This window comes from Salvelinus alpinus, chromosome 12 (genome assembly GCF_045679555.1).
Source record: "Salvelinus alpinus chromosome 12, SLU_Salpinus.1, whole genome shotgun sequence".
In the NCBI taxonomy this organism is placed as follows: domain Eukaryota; kingdom Metazoa; phylum Chordata; class Actinopteri; order Salmoniformes; family Salmonidae; genus Salvelinus; species Salvelinus alpinus.
In genome coordinates, this window is record NC_092097.1 from 45,900,744 (window position 1) to 45,928,329 (window position 27,586).

General features: G+C 43.1%; 1 protein-coding gene across 7 annotated transcripts in view; it reads left to right on the top strand.

The window, feature by feature from the left end:
- The first annotated feature begins 2,224 nt into the window (after positions 1-2,224).
- LOC139536232 (vitamin D3 receptor B-like) overlaps positions 2,225-27,586 on the top strand; it is a 105,841-nt gene continuing 80,479 nt past the window's right edge. Inside the window, exons 1-3 of one of the 7 annotated variants that reach the window (XM_071336563.1) lie at positions 2,997-3,076; positions 19,140-19,293; positions 20,235-20,314. In XM_071336563.1, coding sequence (XP_071192664.1) covers positions 19,232-19,293; positions 20,235-20,314 — 142 coding nt within the window. In that variant the 5' untranslated portion in view covers positions 2,997-3,076; positions 19,140-19,231. Of the gene's footprint in view, positions 2,751-2,996; positions 3,077-19,139; positions 19,294-20,234; positions 20,315-27,586 lie in introns of those variants that run through there. The other 6 variants (XM_071336562.1, XM_071336564.1, XM_071336565.1 and 3 more) reach the window with 6 other exon arrangements.

A 27,586-nucleotide genomic window follows, 5' to 3' on the forward strand; every position in this document is an offset into this window, starting at 1 on the left:
CACGTTAGGTTACTCCCTGCCAACCTGCTTAACGGCCAACCTGGCTACTGGGTATTTGAGGACACAAAATGGCTGTGCCAGAAAATATGTCTGACTGAGGTGGCATGGAGACAAATAAATCCCCATTAACAGAAAAGCTTGATCCTGAGCTGGTGCCAGTTTGAAGGCGACCCAAGCCTCAGGACAAGGATCAACTCTCCACTACACACTTTCCAACGCTTCTAAACTTCAACACTCATAGTTATTAGATAAACCCTAATGTATTAACACACTCACTCAATGCCAGATCCAGTATTTCTAAAGTTTAGGATGAGATTAAAAATAATGAATTAATAGATAATTCTAAACATGTACTTATAGGCCTAGTAGGTTGGCGTTGCACGTCACATACGATCAATTATATCTATGGATGAAGTGATTCCATTTTATGATTTGAATTGACGTGATGTCCCTTCACTTTAAACCACACAGATGTCAGGCTGAGATTGTGGAATCTAATGGAATTTGTTATGTTGCAGAAAATGGCCCAGGTTCCAGATGCAAGTGGAACCTTCAGTCAGTGGGGTCCGAAGCAGCAGGGGGGACATATAGCCCCCAGCATTGTGCTGATGATCAATACTATCTGGGGTGCTTGGGACGTGCCTGCCCTTAAACCCTTACCCAAACCTTAACCCTTTACCTTAACCAAAACCCATACCTAACCCTAACCTTAATAATTTTACATTTCAACTTCAATGGAGTAGTAATGTCCCTAGGATAGCACGGACCTTGTGCTGATGGTTGGATCGTTCCTGAGATAAGTGGGAAGGTGATGAGGCTGCAATATACTTGATGGGTGTTGGAGAAACACAATATGGCACAAGTAGATTTGAAAGAAGATATCGCTGCATTTGGTCCTCTTTGGAGTACATGGTGCATTAATAAACACACAATATGAAGACACTATCTTATTTGATTAGGTGAATATGTCATCAAAATAGACCCCAGAATAAAAATATTAACCAGTTTAATTAGGCCATGAAAGCTTCAATGTATTACTGTATTGTTACATTGACCTGGCATTTAAATGTAATAACATTTCATTGAAAGACACAATTCCCGACATTCCTTAAATATGTAGCCCCCTATTCCTTAACAAATCATACCTTCTAGTAGCACCTATTCCGTGCCCTGCCTTTAATTCCGTTGACTTTGTAGGGACTAGGGAGTTTAGATTCGAAGGGTATGTATGGGCCGATGGGGCCCCTCTCCTTTCTTTATGTCGCATTTGCTGTGTTTACACAGTCGACACACCCCAGACTTTCAACCAACCCCCCCCCCCCCCCCAATCCTGTCACACACACAACGTGTGTCACACACAACGTGTGTCACACACACACTGACACAATAACACACTGTCACACACACACTGACACAATAAATCAATAAACTCTACAATCAATCATGACGATGCAAGTGAACCGAACTGAAACCACCTAAAAATATAAATTGCAGGATGTAACGTCGTATTTGAGTCCTTACCCTCCTTCCGTGGGTATCCTGGTCTGTCCGAAAGGAGAGGGAGAAAATATCAAGGTAAACTATAGTTTTAACCATTTACATAACAATCTTGGCATCAAAGCATGTTTCTGCTACTTTAGGCAGCTGACACGACATCCGCAGCACACTGCAGACACACCCCTCTTGCGCACACGCTTCTGCATACGCACAATGCTGAGTAAGATTAAAATAATAATACAAACACAGAGACAATGTAATGATCGGTGTCTTGCTCTCATGCGCACACGCTTCTGCATACGCACAATGCTGAGGAAGATTAAAATAATAATACATACACAGAGACAATGTAATGATCACTACTATGTTCAATTCCTAGCCTGTAACGCAATACTTTATTACAATGCTGCCACCTCACAAAACATGTGGCCACATAACAAAGAATAGTGCATAGCACATATTTGTGGCAGATAATCATATCGTTTTCTTTTCAGTGCATATATTATCATATTGTTACAATGTTATAGTAGCACTGTAGCAGATCAGTGCTTGCGGTGAAACAATGTTGCTTAAAAGCTCACGCGGTCAAAGTTGTTTACCTCTTCGTTACCTCTGACGTCATGACACACCCCTGTGTTTGGGGGAAGGGGACTTGCTCGCACACGTTACGAGCATTTGGCTAGACCAAGCATAGCAGGGCTGGTGTAAAATGCCACCAACCAAAACACGGGATTAACGCAGATTGCACATTTGATTGGCTATTGGAGAGGTTTACGGAACATATTATATACTGTGGACGTCCAGGGGCGGGGCATAACAAAAGTAATGGCCATTTATTTAGGGTCTGGCAAGACAGTGGATTTCACAGTTATTCTATAGAATTCGCCGTTTGTAGAGCATGACAAAAAGGTAAATACCGTAACCTTTATTACTAGGCGTTTTCGTTCATAGCAGTCGCGTTCTCTCTGAATACAATTCATACATCGCCTAAACTTGATTGCGCAATTAGGGTTAACCAGCCAGCTACACGCTAACGACCAGTATCAGCTCTCGAGCCAGCATTTAGAGCCTTCGTTTGGGCGTGATAGTTTTGACATTTCGAGTCGATCACATACGGGTCTTTGTAATACGCAGTTATTACACAGTATCGAACATATTTACTGCAATTCAACATGGAGAGGATTTTTTTCTCTAGATATTGACGACGAAAAACGGATTAAGGGCAACTTGGTCTTGGGAAAAGTTGTACACAGGTATGAAACTCGCATGCAGAGAAGGAATGTGAAAGCTAAAACTATTCTGCTGCTCGAGCTCAAAATGAACGCAGTGTTACAAGGATGTCAGTGTACCAAAATAATCTTTACAATCCAACCATTGCACGCATGTTTCTCAAATAATTGTCTTACATTTTCTTTACAGAGATACAAATTGTATTATTCAAGTAACCAACCTGTCTGAAACAAAGTCTGAATTGATTAAGCCAATTTCTACTTTTTCAGGATTAGAGATATATTAATGGTTAAGAGAGTTGTCAAGTCTTTATCCGCCATCTACAAACAAGGGCATGCCAAAATCTCAGGTAAGGTACTTTGATCTGATTTAAATCCATGCATTCATATACATTCATGCAATACATATCCATTCATGCAATTAAGCTCAGCTCGACATTCCCGAAATATTTATTATCTGTCATAGCTTTGAAAAAATTTAGCTAGATAAGCTCTTTAAAAGCTGGAGTGTATTGCAGACACCCTTGCCCCAAATATGCCAGACTACTACTATTTGACATAACATGAGTTACATTTTAGGCTTCTGTTACTAGACCTTCAAAATGGGCCTCTCGTGTCTCACACGGGCAACTTTTTTTTCCTGATTTAACGTCAACCATGTTCTTAATGGGTTCAATACGTAGGTTAAATCAAATCCACTGGGGTCCAGAATGATTCAATCCCTCGATAGAGATGATCAAAAAATACTGTATAAAATAAATAATACAAATACTGAGCTATATTGTATGCTCCAAAAGCGAAAACAATGATATTATTTTATACTAATACAATTGTGCTGAAAAATAGGTGTTGTTTAACAATTAATACAAAAAAAACCTAAGAAGGTAGGAGTCAAAATGATTGGATCCCCTGTTTCCACCGTCCGCTAGCGAGGATAACAACATTTAGCCTTTTTCTAAAATGTTTTATGAGATTGGAGAACACTTTGGGAGGGATCTTAGACCATTCCTCCATACAGAATATTTCCAGATGCTTGATTTGTCTGCGCTTATGGACTGCCCTCTTCAATTCAAACCACAGGTTTTCAATGGGGTTCAAGTCTGGAGACTGAGATGACAATTGCAAAATGGAACGAAACGGGTAAACCTACCTGAATTTGTCCAATAGAAACTCTCGTTTGCAACTGTTTGGACATCCTAGATCAGCTAGATGCAGGCAAGAGTGTTCAAGGCAATATTGAATGTGTCACTATCTGTCACCTTGATTAATCCAATTTGTCTCTCGATTTGTTTCTACCTTATAAACTGTCATTCGTAGGCTAGGTTGTAGCAACCTCATGATGGGTATAGGGAAAATTTGAGTATCATGTAGTAGCCTAAACCTATTGATGCTACATTGAGCTGGGTGAATGGAATATGAATGACAGTCATTCAAATGCTTTAATAGAAATAAGGCCATGCTGATAAAACAAAAATGTTTTCCTCCCAAACATTAAACAGCACTGACTGCCACTGATGTTTAAATAAAATCAGTAAGGGCTTATATTTATTTTTCTTGTCAAATGTATCACCATATGCCTAAAACTATCCTGGAAATAGATGACGTGTAAGTAACCTTACCTCACATTCTTTTTTTTCTGTCATAGTTGTGTTTTTAGTCATAGTAGGACACAATGTCGGAAAATGATTTCAAACTGAAAACAAATCATTGCTCTTATTGGACACGTTCACATGCAGCACCTTTTCTGTTTCAAAACGTTTTGTCCCATTTGCTCCTACTGAACATGGCCCCGGTTTCCATTTAGAAGTGGGTAGTGTCCTTTGTTTTCCTTCTACGCAGCCTTTGTAGCCAAATGTGTTGACGAGTGATGCCGTATAAGTATTCACTATTAGAAATGATGAGAATTCAAAATACTGCCTCTCTCTAAGGGAATTGAGTCAACTGACCCAACAGGTCATGTTATTGTAGGTAGCACACTTTCGTTGGCACTAATGAATCCAACGAAAATGTGAATTTATATTTCCACCGAGCTATTAAGATTAGTGAAGCGATATCAGGGTACTGTTTTTGTGCTTGAGCTCTCTGTGATTTTGATATGTTATTTCTCTCATGCTGACTCTGATAGATCTTTACTCAGGCCTAGAAGATTGAAAAGGTTTAGACCAATAAACCTCTTCAACCAGATTAGAATATCCTCGTTTATTAACACTTTAAATGACCATGTTCTTATTCCTGTGTAAATATTTCTGTAAGTACAGTAAAGAGCATCAGGCCTACTCATTGTTCTACTGTATTACAACAGTATACCTAATCTAAACCATAGCCCTACCCCAAACCCATACCTTAATCCTACTTACAGTACGAGTACATTGTAACAATAAGTCATGACAATAGCATTTACCCTGTACTCTGTGTACACTTACTGTTAGTAATTACAGCGAGTCCTAAGAGCACTGTAATGTAAAGTGTGACCCCCTTGTTTTCTTGATGATGCACAATATGACATCAGCATCATCAATTCAAGGGATAGGCCTACTGCTGGCTAAAGTTCTATGTTACCCCCTAGAGATAGATCTCTATGATGTGTATGATGGGTAACACCTTGACCAAACCGGGCCGGCACGTGCGGTATCGTGTGCATGTTGATTTTGTCTATCCCCACCAGACGTGTTCATGACACGTAGGTTAAAATAGCAAAAGCAAATGTGAACCAACTATATTCATTTGGGGACAGGTTGAAACGCACATTAAACATTCATGGACATTTGGCTAGCTTGCTGTTGCTAACTAATTTGTCCTGGGAGGTGAACATTGGGTTGTTATTTTACCTTAACCTGTGTGTCATGAATGGACCTTTTGGTTGTTGGATCTTTGTAGAATTTTGACCTCGAGTCTCTACTCTGACAATTAATCCACAGTTAAAGGGGAAACCTAGTAAGTAAGTTTCTAGTTAGTTTCTAGTTAATTTTCTATGAATAAGCTCTCACCCACGTGGGTTAGTATTCTCCTGAAAACCAATGAGTAAATGGGAGAGGCAGGACTTGCAGCACGTCTAGCGTCTCAAATATAATAAATGTTTTATTTTAGCGCCTGGCTATGCAGACGCCCGTGAGCAGTTTGGATGAAATGATGGAATAACATGTATGTGTACATTTATTTTGCAATGATCGCGCACGCGACGTGGCTGGTCTAGTCAGGGTGTAACATGCAATATAGGCTTGCATTATGTATATGTCAAGTGTGGGATGTACAGAGTGGCATGTTATAGACACTTTGAATGAATTAGGCTGTTTGAAAAGGTTTGAATTAGGAGTGTGCTGATTAGTCGGACAAAACAAGTAACGGATATGGGCAATTTTCTGGATCCGTTTATGAGCCGAGTATTGTTTGTATTCGGGTGCCAGCAAGCATCTTTCTCATGTCAGTCAGTCACGGCGTTTCTAAACCATACTGTACTGTCTTTGCGTCAATCATGTGTGAGGTTCTACGTGGTCGAAATTAGAGGTCGACCGATTAATCGGAATGGCCGATTAATTGGGGCCGATTTCAAGTTTTCATAACAATCGGAAATCGGTATTTAACACCTTTATTTAACTAGGCAAGTCAGTTAAGAACACGTTCTTATTTTCAATGACGGCCTAGGAACGGTGGGTTAACTGCCTTGTTCAGGGGCAGAACGACAGATTTTTACCTTGTCAGCTCGGGGATGCAATCTTGCAACCTTACGGTTAACTAGTCCAACGCTCTAACCACCTGATTACATTGCACTCCACGAGGAGCCTGCCTGTTATGCGAATGCAGTAAGAAGCCATGGTAAGTTGCTAGCTAGCATTAAACTTATCTTATAAAAAACAATCAATCAATCATAATCACTAGTTAACTACACATGGTTGATGATATTACTAGTTTATCTAGCGTGTCCTGCGTTGCATATAATCGATGCGGTGGCATTCGCGAAAAAGGACTGTCGTTGCTCCAACGTGTACCTAACCATAAACATCAATGCCTTTCTTAAAATCAATACACAAGTATATATTTTTAAACCTGCATATGTAGTTAATATTGCCTGCTAACATGAAATTCTTTTAACTAGGAAAAATGGTGTCAGGGTATATGCAGCAGTTTGGGCTGCCTAGCTCATTGCAAACTGTGTGAAGACTATTTCTTCCTAACAAAGATAGCCAACTTCGCCAAACGGGGGATGATTTAACAAAAGCGCATTTGCGAAAAAAGCACAATCGTTGCACGACTGTACCTAACCATAAACATCAATGCCTTTCTTAAAATCAATACACAGAAGTATATATTTTTAAACCTGCATATTTAGCTAAAAGAAATCCAGGTTAGCAGGCAATATTAACCAGGTGAAATTGTATCACTTCTCTTGCGTTCATTGCACGCAGAGTCAGGGTATATGCAACAGTTTGGGCCGCCTGGATCGTTGCGAATTAATTTGCCAGAATTTTACGTAATTATGACATAACATTGAAGGTTGTGCAATGTAACAGGAATATTTAGACTTATGGATGCCACCCGTTAGATAAAATACGGAACGGTTCCGTATTTCACTGAAAGAATAAATATTTTGTTTTCTAGATGATAGTTTCCGGATTCGACCATATTAATGACCTAAGGTTCGTATTTCTGTGTGTTATGTTATAATTAAGTCTATGATTTGATAGAGCAGTCTGACTGAGCGATGGTAGGCACCAGCACGCTCGTAAGCATTCATTCAAACAGCAATTTCGTGTGTTTTGCCAGCAGCTCTTCGCAGTGCTTCAAGCATTGCGCTGTTTATGACTTCAAGCCTATCAACTCCCGAAATTAGGCTGGTGTAACCGATGTGAAATGGCTAGCTAGTTAGCGGGGTTGCGCGATAATAGCGTTTCAAACGTCACTCGCTCTGAGACTTGGAGTAGTTGTTCCCCTTGCTCTGCATGGGTAACGCTGCTTCGAGGGTGGCTGTTGTCGATGTGTTCCTCGTTCGAGCCCAGGTAGGAGCGAGGAGAGGGACGGAAGCTATACTGTTACACTGGCAATACTAAAGTGCCTATAAGAACATCCAATAGTCAAAGGTATATGAAATACAAATGGTATAGATAGAAATAGTCCTATAATAACTACAACCTAAAACTTCTTACCTGGGAATATTGAAGACTCATGTTAAAAGGAACAACCAGCTTTCATATGTTCTCATGTTCTGAGCAAGGAACTTAAACGTTAGCTTTCTTACATGGTGTGAGGGTGTTGGTGAAATGGAGAAAGGTGGAGTCAGGCGCAGGACACACAGATGAGTATAGTCCGACAGTTTACTCAAAGAATGAAAGAATAATATTCCCACACGGAACACAAAATCCAAAGCACAAATAACACAAAGCCACATGACAAACAATAACGCACAAAACAGAGAGGGAAGCCAGGGGGTTAAATAAGGAACATAATTAATGGAATAGAAATCAGGTATGTAATAATGAAGACAAAACCAAACGAAAATGAAACATGGATCGGTGGCGACTAGAAAGCCGGTGACGTCGACCGCTGAACGCCGCCCGAACAAGGAGAGGGACCGACTTCGGCGGAAGTCGTGACACATGGCACATATTGCACTTTTACTTTCTTCTCCAACACTTTGTTTTTGCATTATTTAAACCAAATTGAACATGTTTCATTATTTATTTGAGGCAAAAAAAAAATATTGATGTATTATATTAAGTTGTAATTGTCATTATTACAAATAAAGAAAGAAAATCGTCCGATTAATCGGTATCGTCTTTTTTGGGGTCCTCCAATAATCGGTATCGGTATCGGCGTTGAAAAATCATAATCGGTCGACCTCTAGTCGAAATACCTCAACTGGCTCGTTTGCCTGTGTGTAAAGAGAAGGGCAGCCTGTACATTGATCCTGCTACTTTGATTGGATCGATTGAAGTTGTTTCTCCATCCACTCACTTCATAATTTCACCCGATCACTTTTCCTCGTATGTGGTCTGATCATTTAGATTGCTGCTGCCTGCTACTATGATAAATCACATGGCAAGGACGTTTGCTATTAAGCTATCAATGTGCATAATATCTAACAAGCGGGGCAAGTGTAGGGAAAATTTTAACCGGTGATGCACATTCTGACTGAGTGACAGCAAACTTGGCTGCCTGCTGCAAGTTGAAGGCAGACAGACCCACCCCTCTGTACGCTGCTCCAAATCTGCAGGTTTTTTTGCAGTGAGAATGTGCAGTGAGTTATTTTGCCAACATCTAATTAGGCATATTAGAACACTTACGTATCATCCGATCCGACTATCAACTGTCAACTTGCGGATACGATTCCGAATACGAGTATGGCCATGTCGGCACACCCAGAGTTTGAATCGTAAGCAGCCTGCCTACACATAGTTTGAAGTACAATACCAACACAGCTACTGTAGTAGGTCAAAGCTGTGTGCTGGAAAACCTTGGTAGAGCATGGGTGGAGTAGTTATTGTGGTGCACGTGAATTTCCTTTCTTTTTCGACCAATGCCTACCTCTCACTTTAAATATATATTTTTGTTTTGAATAGTGTTTATGTTTTATACAGCAGTACTCTGTGTCCAAGACATTTTCGCCCTCGGGGACAATAACGTTTTATCCTATCCTATGTAACCCATTTTGGAGGTGGAAATTGCCATAATGTAATGGTTCTACTGCCAGTGCCATCGTTTGCCATCACTATCACCTCATAATGCCCTCGAGAGCATTTATAAGCGCATGATAACGTACTGACAAGATGCACCATACACTGCGGCACGCCCCTAATTAAGTCGGTGGCACACAGCAAAACTTGGAACCGCCACTGTTGTTGTAGAACGTGCAGTTCCTGGTTGCTATGTACAAGATCGTGTAATAAGATTATCTGAACCTAGTCGGGATGCCAAATTTCTCCCCAACACACTCCCTCACTCCCTCGCTCAATCACATTTCCTCTGCCAAAGAGGTGATGATGAGGGAAGTAGAGAAGTCAAGTCGCCTAGCGGACATGTTTGGAGGCCTGTAGGATCAATGTATGGTACATGCAGGCCTAGTCTAGAGAATGGGAGATCTTGGATAAACATGATACGATCGAAAGAAAGCAGGATGAACAAAAACAACTCTTTGGCCTATTCCCTTCCCCTAGCCCCCACGTCTTCAGTTTTTTTCAGATCTGACTGAGTGGATAAGTGTAAAGGCATCCGGTTGCTTCCCAGTCAAAACAGTTCGGAAGAGTTTGCATATATAATGTAGACATTTTGTGATGTTTTTGTTCGTTGTGTACTTTGGTAAGGATTTTTTTGGCTCTTCAGGCACACAACATTTTTTCTTGTGGCAAGTCTAAGTCACTAGCTAAAGTCTATGCCCTTTCGATGGTGACTGGTCAATAGTATGGATTTTTCAATAAAGACTTTGTGGTCATTCAATGAGAGACAAGTCATTTCCATTCACATTTTTTCATTGAGAAATACTACACCAAACTAAGATCTCCTCGGCAAAAACTCTGAACAGTTCATTTTGAGATGTGTCTGTTACTTGAGCTCTGTGAAGCATTTATTTGAGCTGCAATTTCTGAGGCTGGTAACTAATTAACTTATCCTCTGCAGCAGAGGTAACTCTGGGTCTTCCTTTCCTGTGGCGGTCCTCATGAGAGCCGGTTTCATCATAGCGCTTGATGGTTTTTGCGACTGCACTTGAATGTCACGGCCGTTTAAAGGAGTGGACCAAGGCGCAGTGTTTTGAGCGTACATACTTATTTACCGATGTCGCCAACAAAAACAATAAATATCAAAACGACACGTGAAGCCAACGTAGTGCATCCAGGCAACTAACAAGGACAACTACCCACAAAACCAACTTGGATAATGGCAACATAAATAGGCTCCCCAATCAGAGATAACGATAAACAGCTGTCTCTGATTGGGAACCCATCCAGGCCACCATCAACCTAATTACCCCTAGACAATACAAAATCCCCATAGATAACAAAAACCCTAGACAAGACAAAAACCCATAGACAATACAAAAACTAAACAAATCACCCTTGTCACACCCTGACCTAACCAAATAATAAAGAAACCAAATATAACTAAAGTCAAGGCGTGGCATTGAAGAAACGGACAAAGTAATGATGGACTGTCCTTTCTCTTTGTTTTTTTGAGCTGTTCTTGCCATAATATGGACTTTTACCAAATAGGGCTATCTTCTGTCACCTTCTACCTTGTCACAACACAACTGATTGGCTCAAACACATTAAGAGGGAAATAAATTCCACAAATTTACTTTTAACAAGGCACACCTGTTAATTGAAATGCATTCCAGGTGACTACCGCATGAAGCTGGTTGAGAGAATGCCAAGAGTGTGCAAAACTGTCATTAAGGCAAAGGGTGGCTACTTTGAAGAATCTCAAATAGAAAATATATTTTGATATGTTTAACACTGTTTTGGTTACTACATGATTCCATATGTGTTATTTCATATTTTTTGATGTCTTCACTATTATTCTACCACGTAGAAAATAGTCAAAATAAAGAGAAACCCTTGAATGAGCAGGTGTGTCCAAACTTTTGACTGGTACTGTAAGTAAGTGGGTGAAGGAATACGGACACGGCGCATCATATTGTTTTAGCTTGCTGCCGTGTTTGAGAGGTCAAAGCCCTTTGGATGAGTAATCTGTACAGCTGCCACTGCAGCCTGACTTCCTTGTGTTTTCTCCTCTCAGTTCTGGGCCCATATGCTCCTCCCCTATCTTCTCCGAGCAGAGCAGGCAGGCCCTTTGTCCTAGCGACTCCCAGACTCCAAACAGAAACAGTGTGTACCCAGTACTGTTCTTCCTTCAGACAAGCTTGCCTCAAAACTTTGTTAATTTTCACAATGTATCTCATTCACACTCACCAAAAATGACATTTGGTAGCTCCTACCTATATATGTATAATCTACCTATAATGTATAGCTGGATTGCCTGTCTTTGCAATTTGTTTATTTTCGTCTACGCTTGTTAACATATTTAGCTAGCAGCCTCCATGGAAATTCCCCATTTACTTGTGCACATTTTGTTAGCATTCTTGAAGTAGCCTGCCAATGGGATTTTTTTGCGGGGGGTTTTGGAGCCCCTTGTGTACTAAGCCGGTAATACCGTAAATCCCGGAGTGAGAGAAGGATGGTATGAGGATATGAACGTCTGATTACCGCCCAACCCTACTTTGGGAACTACTTCCCAATCCATTTGACTGTGATCCTGGCTCAATTGAACATGCCGGCAAGTGAAATCAAACAGCTGGTCGAGCTGTCATGTGACCGAACGCATTCGCGTGTCACTACGGAGTTTTGGTTCCTGACTCAAAGGGAATATACCCTGGCATCTCCCTCTAATCATTAATGCCACGTTCAAGACAACTGGGAACTCTGAAAAAAACAGGCTAGGACTGGGAAAAATCATTTTTTGAACGGTCATCCAACTGAATTCCAACTCGGGAACTCTGGCCTCTTTCTGAAGCCCTGACTTTCTGACTTTCTGACCTGAAGACCACTGATGTCATGATTTGATCTCGTATTTTTCAGAGTACCCAGTTGTTTTGAAAGCACCATCAGTGCTCTCGTCTGCATTAAAACCAAATATCGAACCAGGTTGGATGTGACTGCAGAGATGAAGTGCGCACTGTTGACCACACACGCCCCTTGACTTTTAGAAGCTCCGACGTGACATGCATCAAGCACACCCATCTCAGCACACCCATCTCATTAGTGGTGGTGAGATAAGATACATTATGTCAGACTCATTTGTAATTGACTGTCGTAGCCCCACATTAAAAGTATGCGATGGTGAGTTGAGAAGACAATCGGAAATACTGTTAGAATGTTTTTCAATTGACTGCCCTAGCCCCAAATAAAAAAGTACACATTGGTTGTTAATTGCATAATTTCCAGATGTCAAAATGGGGTCGTAGGCCAAAAAGCTGGACAACCAGAGCTGAACCTAGAACAGTAGCCCGAGGGCATTGTAATGCAGGCTCACGTTCCAGCCAGTCACAGCCACAACAATGGCAGGTTGTGTACGAGGGTCGAGCAGTCGTGTTGGTACAGTCTATTAGCTTTCTGTCCACCCTGCGACAGCAGTACAGTGATCCAACCCACCCCCTCCATGACCACTGTAATTGGTTGCTTCCTCCTCTCCCATATGTAACAGTTTAGGCCTCCTATAGAGCTACCCTTTATTTGACACAGAAAGCTGGGCTTTTGTGTGGGTGTTTGCCGTATGCTGTATATAGTGCACGTGTTAAGTTGTTGTTGGGAGTAATGACGCGTTAAGTTCCACCTATTAGTGTTGGGCACACATTGAAATGTCCAGTGGTTGATGGTTCGAACACTCGACACGTCACAGGTAAAGCATACTTGTGTGTAAGTATAGCCGGGTTAGTCATGTAGAATAATGCGACTTCTTGGAAACTTGTTGTATGCAGGGCCCACCAGTGGGTTGAGAAAAATGAGAAACCCACTTGGTTTGGTCCCTGTATGAGTTAGAATGAGTGAGTTAGTTACATTGTAAATAGTATGAGTGCGTAAGTATGAGTTAGTGGAAATAGAATGCTTTAGTATCCGGCCATAATGATGATACAAAGAAGGTGTTACGACATCATTACCTGCAGGTGATTGAGGCATAGTACACGTTGCCGAGGTTTGTACTTTTTGGGTTTTGGTTATGTAACTGGGACCAGAGCTAAGTGCTTACACACCCACATCAACCACATGTCTGTTGTCTGTCCGGTCATGTCCTTGCTAGTTCAGAGTGTGTGTGTGCTAGTGTGTGTGTTTGCGAGAGAGCGATAGCACTTAATCGCTCCCAAGCTCTGGAGAGACAGGGCTGTGTGTGTGTGTCAAAGCGGGCCTCTTCGTCTTTCCCCTCTCCAGAATCCAGCGAGGGACCCAGCAAAAGGGCAGGCCGCCCCTGCCTCTCTCCCTTCGCGGTGGGGCCTGGAGAGGGGTGTGTGTGTGGAGACCAAGGTTATTATAGTAAATGTAAACTGAAACAAATCATTTTTGGGGGGGCTTAAACATTCTAGTAAAATAAAATAAAATAATGAAGAAAAACATTTGAAAAACTATTATCTTCAAAAACTAAATAAAATAAAAAACATAATTTCTGTTTAGTTGTGCTGAAATCTAATATGCTTTTCAAGCATTTTTTTATTATGGGGTTTTTGATCTTCTGAATCTGGCGGGTAAATTCTACCAGTAGATGGTGATGTTTCAAGTAGGCCTAGCTTGTGCATCACTATCACTAGCTAGTAGTAATTCATTGGGTGAGCGAGGAGCATGAGCGTGAACCATAGGCCTGAACAATGGCGGTAGCAGCAAATTATTTTCTCGCTCGTTGGAATAATGTGTAGAATTGCAGGAAATTAGCTTTAAAACTGCTCAATTATCTCCTCACTTGATGGAACAATGGTAAAATTGCAGGAAATTAGCTTTTAAAACGGCAAAATATGACACGGGAGGTTGTATGACAGAGGGAAATGAAGGAGAGAGGGAGAGGGGAATTGAGAGTGATATCAGAGGACAGGACTGGACTAGTGTTACTCACTCACCAAGTACTCTTTTATTCCGGTTGCAATTATGCAACTTAACAAATGTTGGACTAATTGCACTTAGCACTTGTACTATGAAATTGCACTTACCCTTTCTATTTTTTTGTAAATATCCTTTGCTATTTATTTTACATTTTTCAATGTTATATGTTTTATGACTGCTGCAAGATGAATTGCGGACATTTGAGGACATTCAAGTTTTCTGAATCTGAATCGCTGGTGTCTATCCAGGCCTATTCTGTTGTTCCAGTTTCTCTTTCTATTGTTCTTTTTTCTCTCTTTTCCCCCATCAGTCGATCACTGTCTTTTTAGGGTTTCTTTACTGCATCCTCTATCCCTCTTTCTGACACTTCTATCCCTGTTTTTATGTATTCCTTTCTTATTTTCTCTCTGTTTGCTTCTGTTTCTGACTGTCTTTCTTTCTCGCCGTTCCTCCCCCTCCCCCCACATCTCTTCGCCTTGTAAAGTTGCTTATTTCTCTCTCTCTCTCTCTCTCTCTCTATCCCTCTCTCTCTATCCCTCTCTCTCCCCTTCTCTCTTTCCATGGAGAGGGTCATTCCAGGTCTGATTTGTTTTATGTCTGTTCTGTACTTGTAGTGACCCAGCCAGAGTATGCAGTAAAACACATCTCTCTTACTCTGTCTCTCGCTCTCTCTCTTTCCTTTTGGGAATATCTTGGCAGTCGGGAGCCATTTCTGAGCCATTTTTGGTATTGCGTCATGTGATGTGATAGGGATCCAGCCGCTCATTGGGCTCCGTCGTTTCGTAGAATGACCCCTTCTCTCTCACTCCACCAGCATTCCGGCCCCTCTCATTTTTCCAGCTCTGTTATAGGTCTGGACGTGATTCCGGCTCCGACTTTTGTGTGTCGGGATGTGGTCCGTAAGCTCATTGCTGACATTCTTGAGACATGATGCCGTGAAGTTTTTTGTTCCTTCTCCTTCCTGCTTGTCTGTGAGCAGTTAAGGCAAATGATCACTTTTAGAAAATCCTGTTTGCATCCTTCTCCCCCCTTCCCCTTCTCATTAAGTTAGGGTAAATGATCACTTTTAGAAAATCCTCTATGCATCCTTCTACCTCTTCCCCTTCTTCTTCAGTTAAAGGAAAGGGTGCACAATATATATTTCACAAATTACACTGCTCAAAAAAATAAAGGGAACACTTAAACAACACAATGTAACTCCAAGTCAATCACACTTCTGTGAAATCAAACTGTCCACTTAGGAAGCAACACTGATTGACAATAAATTTCACATGCTGTTGTGCAAATGGAATAGACAACAGGTGGAAATTAGAGGCAATTAGCAAGACGCCCCCAATAAAGGAGCGGTTGTGCAGGTGGTGACCACAGACCACTTCTCAGTTCCTATGCTTCCTGGCTGATGTTTTGGTCACTTTTGAATGCTGGCGGTGCTTTCACTCTAGTGGTAGCATGAGACGGAGTCTACAACCCACACAAGTGGCTCAGGTAGTGCAGCTCATCCAGGATGGCACATCAATGCGAGCTGTGGCAAGAAGGTTTGCTGTGTCTGTCAGCGTAGTGTCCAGAGCATGGAGGCGCTACCAGGAGACAGGCCAGTACATCAGGAGACGTGGAGGAGGCGGTAGGAGGGCAACAACCCAGCAGCAGGACCGCTACCTCCGCCTTTGTGCAAGGAGGAGCACTGCCAGAGCCCTGCAAAATGACCTCCAGCAGGCCACAAATGTGCATGTGTCTGCTCAAACGGTCAGAAACAGACTCCATGAGGGTGGTATGAGGGCCCGACGTCCACAGGTGGGGGTTGTGCTTACAGCCCAACACCGTGCAGGACGTTTGGCATTTGCCAGAGAACACCAAGATTGGCAAATTCGCCACTGGCGCCCTGTGCTCTTCACAGATGAAAGCAGGTTCACACTGAGCACATGTGACAGACGTGACAGAGTCTGGAGACGCCGTGGAGAACGTTCTGCTGCCTGCAACATCCTCCAGCATGACCGGTTTGGCGGTGGGTCAGTCATGGTGTGGGGTGGCATTTCTTTGGGGGGCCGCACAGCCCTCCATGTGCTCGCCAGAGGTAGCCTGACTGCCATTAGGTACCGAGATGAGATCCTCAGACCCCTTGTGAGACCATATGCTTGTGCGGTTGGCCGTGGGTTCCTCCTAATGCAAGACAATGCTAGACCTCATGTGGCTGGAGTGTGTCAGCAGTTCCTGCAAGAGGAAGGCATTGATGCTATGGACTGGCCCGCCCGTTCCCCAGACCTGAATCCAATTGAGCACATCTGGGACATCATGTCTCGCTCCATCCACCAACGCCACATTGCACCACAGACTGTCCAGCAGTTGGCGGATGCTTTAGTCCAGGTCTGGGAGGAGATCCCTCAGGAGACCATCCGCCACCTCATCAGGAGCATGCCCAGGCGTTGTAGGGAGGTCATACAGGCACGTGGAGGCCACACACACTACTGAGCCTCATTTTGACTTGTTTTAAGGACATTACATCAAAGTTGGATCAGCCTGTAGTGTGGTTTTCCACTTTAATTTTGAGTGTGACTCCAAATCCAGACCTCCATGGGTTGATAAATTTGATTTCCATTGATCATTTTTGTGTGATTTTGTTGTCAGCACATTCAACTATGTAAAGAAAAAAGTATTTAATAAGAATATTTCATTCATTCAGATCTAGGATGTGTTATTTTAGTGTTCCCTTTATTTTTTTGAGCAGTATATATTCCATCTAAAAAATGTCAAAAGTTTAACATTTTTAAAATAATGATACACTTCTATTTTTGCATTTTTAATTACATTTATCAAAAACTCATATACAGTACCAACAATACATTGTGGCTTTGACATGAAGAAAGAAACAGCCTGCTGGTGGCTTTGGTGATGGAGTGAATTGGATAAGTAGGTACTAAAGTACCCAAAAAGTTTTGTCATGTTATGTTGCTAGTTGATGATAAAAATCAAAGATAGCCAGCTATCTAATTGCACCGGTCCATGCAAAATGAAGTGGCCCACTCGGATCTAGCATGCAGTAAGCTAGCAATGTTAAACTATGTCTTCTACAACAACTCCATCAACATTGCACGTTTTGCAGAAATGAATGGTCAAATACAAATCTGATTAATGTAATTGTTTATTTCAAGGTATGTCTTTATTTTAGTTGAACTGCCTGATCTTCATTGGCCAATATAACTTGTAGGATATCATGGTTGCCAATGTTTGTGTTAGCCATTATACCTGGATTTCCTATTACTGCTGCTAGTAACGTTAGCACTCAGGTTAGCATGTGGGTAGCTATAGCTACCATCAGCTAACAACAGAGTTTTAGCCAGTTTGGTCATAAGCGTTCAATGTCGACTATGATGGTAAAGGTTTAGGAGAAATGCTGATGTGCTGAACTGCTAATAAGTGATGTGTTTCAAGGCTTCTAGGGGTAAGCCAGCAGGGGTGTGAAAGGGGCCAAGCTAAAAGCCTGTGCGCTGTATAAGTGATACCAATATTTTTAGCAGATACAGAATAAAGAAATCCCAGGATACGGTCATTCAGAGTGCCCCTTCCTTGCCTCCTTGTCTCCTTTATTGCTTGACCACAAGCCTGAAACGACTGGATAGGTGAAACCAATGGCTAGTTTCCCTTTACCTGTCCATTTTTATATGCTCAGTAACAATAAAGAGACAAGGAAATTAGGTATTTTGTGAGGGTTGGAACACTACCATGGTCAGTTTTGAGCCTGCCCACAACTACACCGCTCTCCTCTTTGCAAAAGGAGCTTGCAACAGTGCCAATGGCTAGAAGATACAGCGAACAGCAACAATGTTTGGAAATGTATACACCTCCGTACAAGATTCAAACCACCATGCACTCCTGATTTATTGACCGTGTTAAATTGGTCGGAATTGTGGGAGTGCATCTACCGTTTTCATTGAATGTCTTCAGGTGTTTGATATACTACTTTTCAGTTTTAGCATAAATCCAGCACCTAGACTAAAGCCTATTAGTTGACCATTTTAAAGGAATTGCATGAGTTTTAAAGGGATAGTTCATCCGTTAGTCAAAGTTTGCCAGATGTTTACAAAAGTGGTCCTAGGTGTAGCTGAACGCTTAACCTGTTATTGCCATCCGTTGTGTAGGCCTATATGATCCTGCTATTTGTATTAGGAGACATGGAAACTAAAGAAATTATAAAGGTTGGCCTAATTTCATCTAATTTCATCTAATTAGATGGTGTCAAACGTTCTCATTCATTTTGTAATGAGATATGCATGTAGCAGGACCTACATAACTGATTGTGCAACAACATACTTTCCTGGACCTTTCCTTGAGGTATGAAAACATCAAAGGTTTCCATTTCTTTAATGAACAATCCCTTTACTTCCTCCAAGAGTAGAATTCTCGCCTACAAACACCACCATTGCCTGGTGTTGTTCAATAATTCAGTACGATAGTTAGGCTCTATAGTAATATGGCTTACATAATGTAATAAATGATTGGTTCTCACAATCCCAGTTGCTGGTAATGAACAGCGTTTAAGTGCTGGTCTAGGTTCAGCTGTCCCGTGAGTCCCATGTCCTCCAAAGCTCAAAGTATCAGAGCAGAGTGCTTATCTAGGATCAGTATTTTAGAACATAATTCATTAAATTAGGCTATAGGGACATGGAGGACCTGATCCTAGATCAGCACTTCTACTCTGTCACTGTTTTTCAATACCAGCCCAGATCATCTTTGAAAACATCCAACTGATCCAGATACAGTTCATAATATGCTTCCGGATACCATTCCTTAGTCTTGGCCATAGATAATTATGCATCATTATGGTTGTGACGCATGCATGTTATTTCAGTAATCTGAATGAAGAAATCAGAAGCGGAGAGGATGAGTCACTCTGTCGCAAGCTAAGCTCTTTACTGTCGACTCGTCAGTCGGTGCTGCCAGATGGACTACCTGGGCCTGGGGTGTATTCAACTGACTTCAAGCGTTCAGAATGTTGCAGATGGGTATGTCTTATTTTGTTGCTTTCACCACCCACTCCAAATGGAACGTTGTGGTCAAATATACGGAAGGGAAAGGGAAAACCCAGTCAGTTGCACAACAATGCATTCAACTGAAATGTGTCTTTCAGGTGGCTGCCTTAATTTATGTCCATGTCATCGGCGCCCAAGTAGAAGTTGTTGTTTCGTGTTAAATAGTGGTGGGAAAAGTTGTTGTTTGGTGTTAAATAGTGGTGGAATTAGTACCCACATATCATACTTGAGTAAAAGTAAAGATACCTTAATAGACAATGACTCAAGTAAAGGTGAAAGTCACCCATTAAAATGCTACTTGAGTAAAAGTCTAAAAGTATTTGGTTTAAAATATACTTAAGTATCAAAAGTAAATGTAATTGCAAAACTATACTTAAATATCAAAAGTAAAAGTAGAAATCATTTAAAATTCCTTATATTAAGCAAACCAGACGGCAACTTTTATTTAAAAAATGTAAAAATGATTGACGGATAGCCGGGGCACATTCCCAACACTCAGACATAATTTACAAACAAAGCAGATCAGAGGCAGTAGAGATTAACAGGGAAGTTCTCTTGATAAGTGTTACGCCCTGACCTTAGAGATCCTTTTTATGTCTCTTTTTGGTTTGGTCAGGGTGTGATTTGGGGTGAGCATTCTATGTTTTGTTTTTCTATGATTTTCTATTTCTATGTTTTGGCCAGGTATGGTTCTCAATCAGGGGCAGCTGTCTATCGTTGTCTCTGATTGGGAACCATACTTAGGTAACTCTTTTTTCCACCAGTGTTTGTGGGAAGTTGACTTTGTTTAGGGCGCATAGCCTTTGAGCTTCACGGTTTGGTTTTGTAGTGTTTATTGTTTTTGTTCAGCGTCTTGTTTAATAAAGGAACATGTACGCTCACCATGCTGCACCTTGGTCCTCATCTTTCAACAGCCGTGACAGAACTTCCCACCACCAAAGGACCAAGCAGCGTGGTAGAGAGGACTCCTGGACATGGGAAGAGATCCTGGATGGTAAGGGACCCTGGAGGCAGGCTGGGGAGTATATTTTTTTTTGGGGGGGGGCATACGGGGAGTGTGGCTGAGTCAGGTTGGAGACTTGAGCCAACTCCCCGTGCTTACCGTGGCGAGCATGTGACTGGTCAGGCCCTGTGCTATGGGGTGATGCGCACTGTGTCTCGGTTGAGCATTCACAGGCCGGTGTGCTCGGTGCCAGCGCCCCGCATTTGACGGGTGGAAGTGGGCATCCAGCCAGAAGGGGTTGTGCCAGCTCTGCGCTCGAGGCCACCAGTGCGCCTCCACGGCCCAGTGTATCCGGTGCCTCGGCCAAGGAAGAAGCCTCCTGTATGTCTCCCCAGCCTGGTGAGTCCTGTGCCTGCTCCCAGAGCCAGGCCTCCTGTGTGTCTCTCCACTCCAGGGACGGCCTCCAGCCCGGAGCCTCCAGGGACGGCCTCCAGCCCGGAGCCTCCAGAGACGGCCTCCAGCCCGGAGCCCCCAGCAACGTTTTCCAGTCCGGAGCCCCCAGCATCGGTCTCCAGTCCGGGGCCCGCAACGAGGGTCCCCAGTCCGGGGTCGGCAACGAGAGTCCCCAGTCCGGGGTCGGCAGCGAGGGTCCCCGCACCAGAGGTGCCACCAAAGTGGGGTGAGCCAGCAGTGGAGCGAGGTCTGCGTCCCGCACCTGAGCCGCCGCCGCGGATAGATGCCCACCCAGACCCTCCCTTATAGGTTTAGGTTTTGCGGCCGGAGTCTGCACCTTTGGGGGGGGTACTGTCACGCCCTGACCTTAGAGATCCTTTTTATGTCTCTTTTTGGTTTGGTCAGGGTGTGATTTGGGGTGGGCATTCTATGTTTTGTTTTTCTATGATTTTCTATGTTTTGGCCGGGTATGGTTCTCAATCAGGGACAGCTGTCTATCGTTGTCTCTGATTGAGAACCATACTTAGGTAACTCTTTTTTCCACCAGTGTTTGTGGGAAGTTGACTTTGTTTAGGGCGCATAGCCTTTGAGCTTCACGGTTTGGTTTTGTAGTGTTTATTGTTTTTGTTCGGCATCTTTTTGTTCGGCGTTTAATAAAGGAACATGTACGCTTACCACGCTGTACCTTGGTCCTCATCTTTCAACAGCTGTGACAATAAGTGCGTGAAATTGACAATTTTCCTGTCCTGTTAAGCATTCAAAATGTAACGACTACTTTTGGGTGTCAGGGAAAATGTATGAAGTAAAAAGTACATGATTTTCTTTCGGAATATAGTGAAGTAAAAGTTGTCAAAAATATAAATAGTCAAGTATCCATGTTCCCGAACAGATTTCAGAAGGAATGTTTTGCAGGACCAGGGTTGGAGAACCCATGGCATACAACATTTGGGGCGTAATATCACTTGTTGCGCAATGAGAGCATGCTCCTCAAAAAGTGGTTGATGTGTGGAGTGAAATAAGTGTAATATTTATTTCTCAGCTGCTCATATTAAACAAATGTTCCGCTATAAAACCCAAGTAGCTTGGTTGGAAAGCGCACAGCACCATGTCTTTTCCCCCCTGCACATATTCCTTCCCATTTGATAATGGACCATTCTAAATCAAAACTAATTTGGCATATTAGTAAAGACAAGATTAAATTGAAAAAAAGTCTGATGGGTGAAAATATGATCACTTGATGAGAGAACAGGGTGGAAGAAGAGGCAAGGAACAGAACCCAAGCTTTTTTTGCTACTTTCTCAAATCATCAATCGCCTATAGTCACATCATGCAGCTCATATATGTTTTGATTTCTAAGACATTCTAAGGTTTTTATCATTCACAACTAAAGTTTCCAAATAAGTCTAAATCTAGGATATAGGACCTGTTTCAAATGATCACGTATGCTCAACATAGCGACTCATATGCGTACTCACTCCGGAATGGGAAAAATATCCTTTCTATTTTATTCAGCTTTATTCAAGTTCAATTCTAATCTTCTTACTATAAAATCATATAATATAAAATAATGGCACGGCACTAAATAAACAAGCCTTCAGCCTATGGCAGGAGCATAGCCAGATAACATACAGTAGACCAACTCATATTCTGTTCTTCTAAAATACTCTTTCTTTATATCATAATGTTTCTTAGACCTGACTACAATAAATAAGGGATTTATTGTGATGGTGTATATTAAATTGATTTATTAGACTTTTTAAAATGTAGATGTTCCAAAGGCCCGTATCAGCAGCTTGTGTAGATGTTCCAAAGGCCCGTATCAGCAGCTTGTGTAGATGTTCCAAAGGCCCGTATCAGCAGCTTGTGTAGATGTTCCAAAGGCCCGTATCAGCAGCTTGTGTAGATGTTCCAAAGGCCCGTATCAGCAGCTTGTGTAGATGTTCCAAAGGCCCGTATCAGCAGCTTGTGTAGATGTTCCAAAGGCCCGTATCAGCAGCTTGTGTAGATGTTCCAAAGGCCCGTATCAGCAGCTTGTGTAGATGTTCCAAAGGCCCGTATCAGCAGCTTGTGTAGATGTTCCAAAGGCCCGTATCAGCAGCTTGTGTAGATGTTCCAAAGGCCCGTATCAGCAGCTTGTGTAGATGTTCCAAAGGCCCGTATCAGCAGCTTGTGTAGATGTTCCAAAGGCCCGTATCAGCAGCTTGTGTAGATGTTCCAAAGGCCCGTATCAGCAGCTTGTGTAGATGTTCCAAAGGCCCGTATCAGCAGCTTGTGTAGATGTTCCAAAGGCCCGTATCAGCAGCTTGTGTAGATGTTCCAAAGGTCCGTATCAGCAGCTTGTGTAGATGTTCCAAAGGCCCGTATCAGCAGCTTGTGTAGATGTTCCAAAGGCCCGTATCAGCAGCTTGTGTAGATGTTCCAAAGGTCCGTATCAGCAGCTTGTGTAGATGTTCCAAAGGTCCGTATCAGCAGCTTGTGTAGATGTTCCAAAGGTCCGTATCAGCAGCTTGTGTAGATGTTCCAAAGGTCCGTATCAGCAGCTTGTGTAGATGTTCCAAAGGCCCGTATCAGCAGCTTGTGTAGATGTTCCAAAGGCCCGTATCAGCAGCTTGTGTAGATGTTCCAAAGGCCCGTATCAGCAGCTTGTGTAGATGTTCCAAAGGTCCGTATCAGCAGCTTGTGTAGATGTTCCAAAGGCCCGTATCAGCAGCTTGTGTAGATGTTCCAAAGGCCCGTATCAGCAGCTTGTGTAGATGTTCCAAAGGTCCGTATCAGCAGCTTGTGTAGATGTTCCAAAGGTCCGTATCAGCAGCTTGTGTAGATGTTCCAAAGGCCCGTATCAGCAGCTTGTGTAGATGTTCCAAAGGCCCGTATCAGCAGCTTGTGTAGATGTTCCAAAGGCCCGTATCAGCAGCTTGTGTAGATGTTCCAAAGGCCCGTATCAGCAGCTTGTGTAGATGTTCCAAAGGTCCGTATCAGCAGCTTGTGTAGATGTTCCAAAGGCCCGTATCAGCAGCTTGTGTAGATGTTCCAAAGGTCCGTATCAGCAGCTTGTGTAGATGTTCCAAAGGCCCGTATCAGCAGCTTGTGTAGATGTTCCAAAGGTCCGTATCAGCAGCTTGTGTAGATGTTCCAAAGGCCCGTATCAGCAGCTTGTGTAGATGTTCCAAAGGCCCGTATCAGCAGCTTGTGTAGATGTTCCAAAGGTCCGTATCAGCAGCTTGTGTAGATGTTCCAAAGGCCCGTATCAGCAGCTTGTGTAGATGTTCCAAAGGCCCGTATCAGCAGCTTGTGTAGATGTTCCAAAGGTCCGTATCAGCAGCTTGTGTAGATGTTCCAAAGGTCCGTATCAGCAGCTTGTGTAGATGTTCCAAAGGCCCGTATCAGCAGCTTGTGTAGATGTTCCAAAGGCCCGTATCAGCAGCTTGTGTAGATGTTCCAAAGGTCCGTATCAGCAGCTTGTGTAGATGTTCCAAAGGTCCGTATCAGCAGCTTGTGTAGATGTTCCAAAGGTCCGTATCAGCAGCTTGTGTAGATGTTCCAAAGGTCCGTATCAGCAGCTTGTGTAGATGTTCCAAAGGTCCGTATCAGCAGCTTGTGTAGATGTTCCAAAGGCCCGTATCAGCAGCTTGTGTAGATGTTCCAAAGGTCCGTATCAGCAGCTTGTGTAGATGTTCCAAAGGTCCGTATCAGCAGCTTGTGTAGATGTTCCAAAGGTCCGTATCAGCAGCTTGTGTAGATGTTCCAAAGGTCCGTATCAGCAGCTTGTGTAGATGTTCCAAAGGCCCGTATCAGCAGCTTGTGTAGATGTTCCAAAGGTCCGTATCAGCAGCTTGTGTAGATGTTCCAAAGGCCCGTATCAGCAGCTTGTGTAGATGTTCCAAAGGTCCGTATCAGCAGCTTGTGTAGATGTTCCAAAGGTCCGTATCAGCAGCTTGTGTAGATGTTCCAAAGGTCCGTATCAGCAGCTTGTGTAGATGTTCCAAAGGTCCGTATCAGCAGCTTGTGCCTGGAGATGATAAACATGTTTATGTTAATTAATGGTCAATTACCGTGAGACCAGAAGTATTTTGCATGACAGTAACCGACTGACAAAATTTCATGGCCCCTGTGTGCCCTAGATCGGCCAGCTCCTTCCTGTACAGTCCTTCCTGTACAGTCAATGTACACAATGGCCGGATTGGCCAGGGTGTGGAAAAAAAGAGGCCTCTGTCTGCATCGCATTCCGTCAACTCACATCGCACACATTAGACACACAGCACAAGACCAGTCCCATCACATCACACACACATCACACACACTTTACACACACCACAAGACCAGTCCCATCACATCACACACACATCACACACACCACAAGACAAGTCCCATCACATCACACACACATCACACACACATTACACACACTGCAAGACAAATCCCATCACATCACACACACATCACACACACTGCAAGACAAGTCCCATCACATCACACACACATCACACACACATTACACACACCACAATACCAGTCCCATCACATCACACACACATCACATACACTGCAAGACAAGTCACATCACACACACATCACACACACCACAAGACCAGTCCCATCACATCACACACACCACAAGACCAGTCCCATCACATCACACACACATCACACACACCACAAGACCAGTCCCATCACATCACACACACCACAAGACCAGTCCCATCACATCACACACACATCACACACACTGCAAGACAAGTCCCATCACATCACACACGCATTACACACACTGCAAGACAAATCCCATCACATCACACACACTGCAAGACAAGTCCCATCACATCACACACACATCACAAGACAAGTGCCATCATATCACACACACATCACACACACTGCAAGACAAATCCCATCACATTACACACACTGCAAGACAAATCCCATCACATTACACACACCGCAAGACAAGTCCCATCACATCACACACACATCACACACACCGCAAGACAAGTCCCATCACACACACATTACACACACTGAAAGACAAATCACACATCACACACACATTACATACACTGCAAGACAAATCACATCACACACACATTACACACACTGCAAGACCAGTCCCATCACATCACACACACATCACACACACTGCAAGACAAATCCCATCACATCACACACACATTACACACACTGCAAGACAAGTCCCATCACATCACACACACATTACACACACACTGCAAGACAAGTCCCATCACATCACACACACTGCAAGACAAATCCCATCACATCACACACACATTACACACACTGCAAGACAAATCCCATTACATCACACACACATTACACACACTGAAAGACAAATCACACACACATTACACACACTGCAAGACAAATCCCATCACATCACACACACATTACACACACTGCAAGACAAGTCCCATCACATCACACACACATTACACACACTGCAAGACAAATCCCATCACATCACACACACATTACACACACTGCAAGACAAATCCCATCACATCACACACACATTACACACACTGCAAGACAAATCACATCACATCACACACACATCACACACACCGCAAGACAAGTCCCATCACACACACATTACACACACTGAAAGACACATCACACACACATCACACACACATTACACACACTGCAAGACAAATCACATCACACACACATTACACACACTGCAAGACAAATCACATCACACACACATTACATACACTGCAAGACACGTCCCATCACATCACACACATATTAATTTGTAAGTCGCTCTGGATAAGAGCGTCTGCTAAATGACTTAAATGTAAATGTAAATATTACACACACATTACACACACTGCAAGACAAATCACATCACACACACCGCAAGACAAGTCCCATCACATCACACACACTGCAAGACAAGTCCCATCACATCACACACACTGCAAGACAAGTCCCATCACATCACACACATCACACACACTGCAAGCCAAGTCCCATCACATCACCGAGGGAGCTAGAGAGAGTTCAGACACAGAGAGGTCAGATACAGAGGGAACTGGAGAGAGATCAGATACAGAGGGAACTAGAGAGAGATCAGACACAGAGAGAACGAGAGAGATCAGATACAGAGAGAGGTTTGATAGGTCAGATACAGAGGGAACTAGAGAGAGGTCAGATACAGAGGGAACTAGAGAGAGGTCAGATACAGAGGGAACTAGAGAGAGGTCAGATACAGAGGGAACTAGAGAGAGGTCAGATACAGAGGGAACTAGAGAGAGTTCAGATACAGAGGGAACTGGAGAGAGGTCAGATACAGAGGGAACTGGAGAGAGGTCAGATACAGAGGGAACTGGAGAGAGGTCAGATACAGAGGGAACTGGAGAGAGGTCAGATACAGAGGGAACTGGAGAGAGGTCAGATACAGAGGGAACTGGAGAGAGGTCAGATACAGAGGGAACTGGAGAGAGGTCAGATACAGAGGGAACTGGAGAGAGGTCAGATACAGAGGGAACTGGAGAGAGGTCAGATACAGAGGGAACTGGAGAGAGGTCAGATACAGAGGGAACTGGAGAGAGGTCAGATACAGAGGGAACTGGAGAGAGGTCAGATACAGAGGGAACTGGAGAGAGGTCAGATACAGAGGGAACTGGAGAGAGGTCAGATACAGAGGGAACTGGAGAGAGGTCAGATACAGAGGGAACTGGAGAGAGGTCAGATACAGAGGGAACTGGAGAGAGGTCAGATACAGAGAGAACTAGAGAGAGGTCAGATACAGAGGGAACTAGAGAGAGGTCAGATACAGAGGGAACTAGAGAGAGGTCAGATACAGAGGGAACTAGAGAGAGGTCAGATACAGAGGGAACTAGAGAGAGGTCA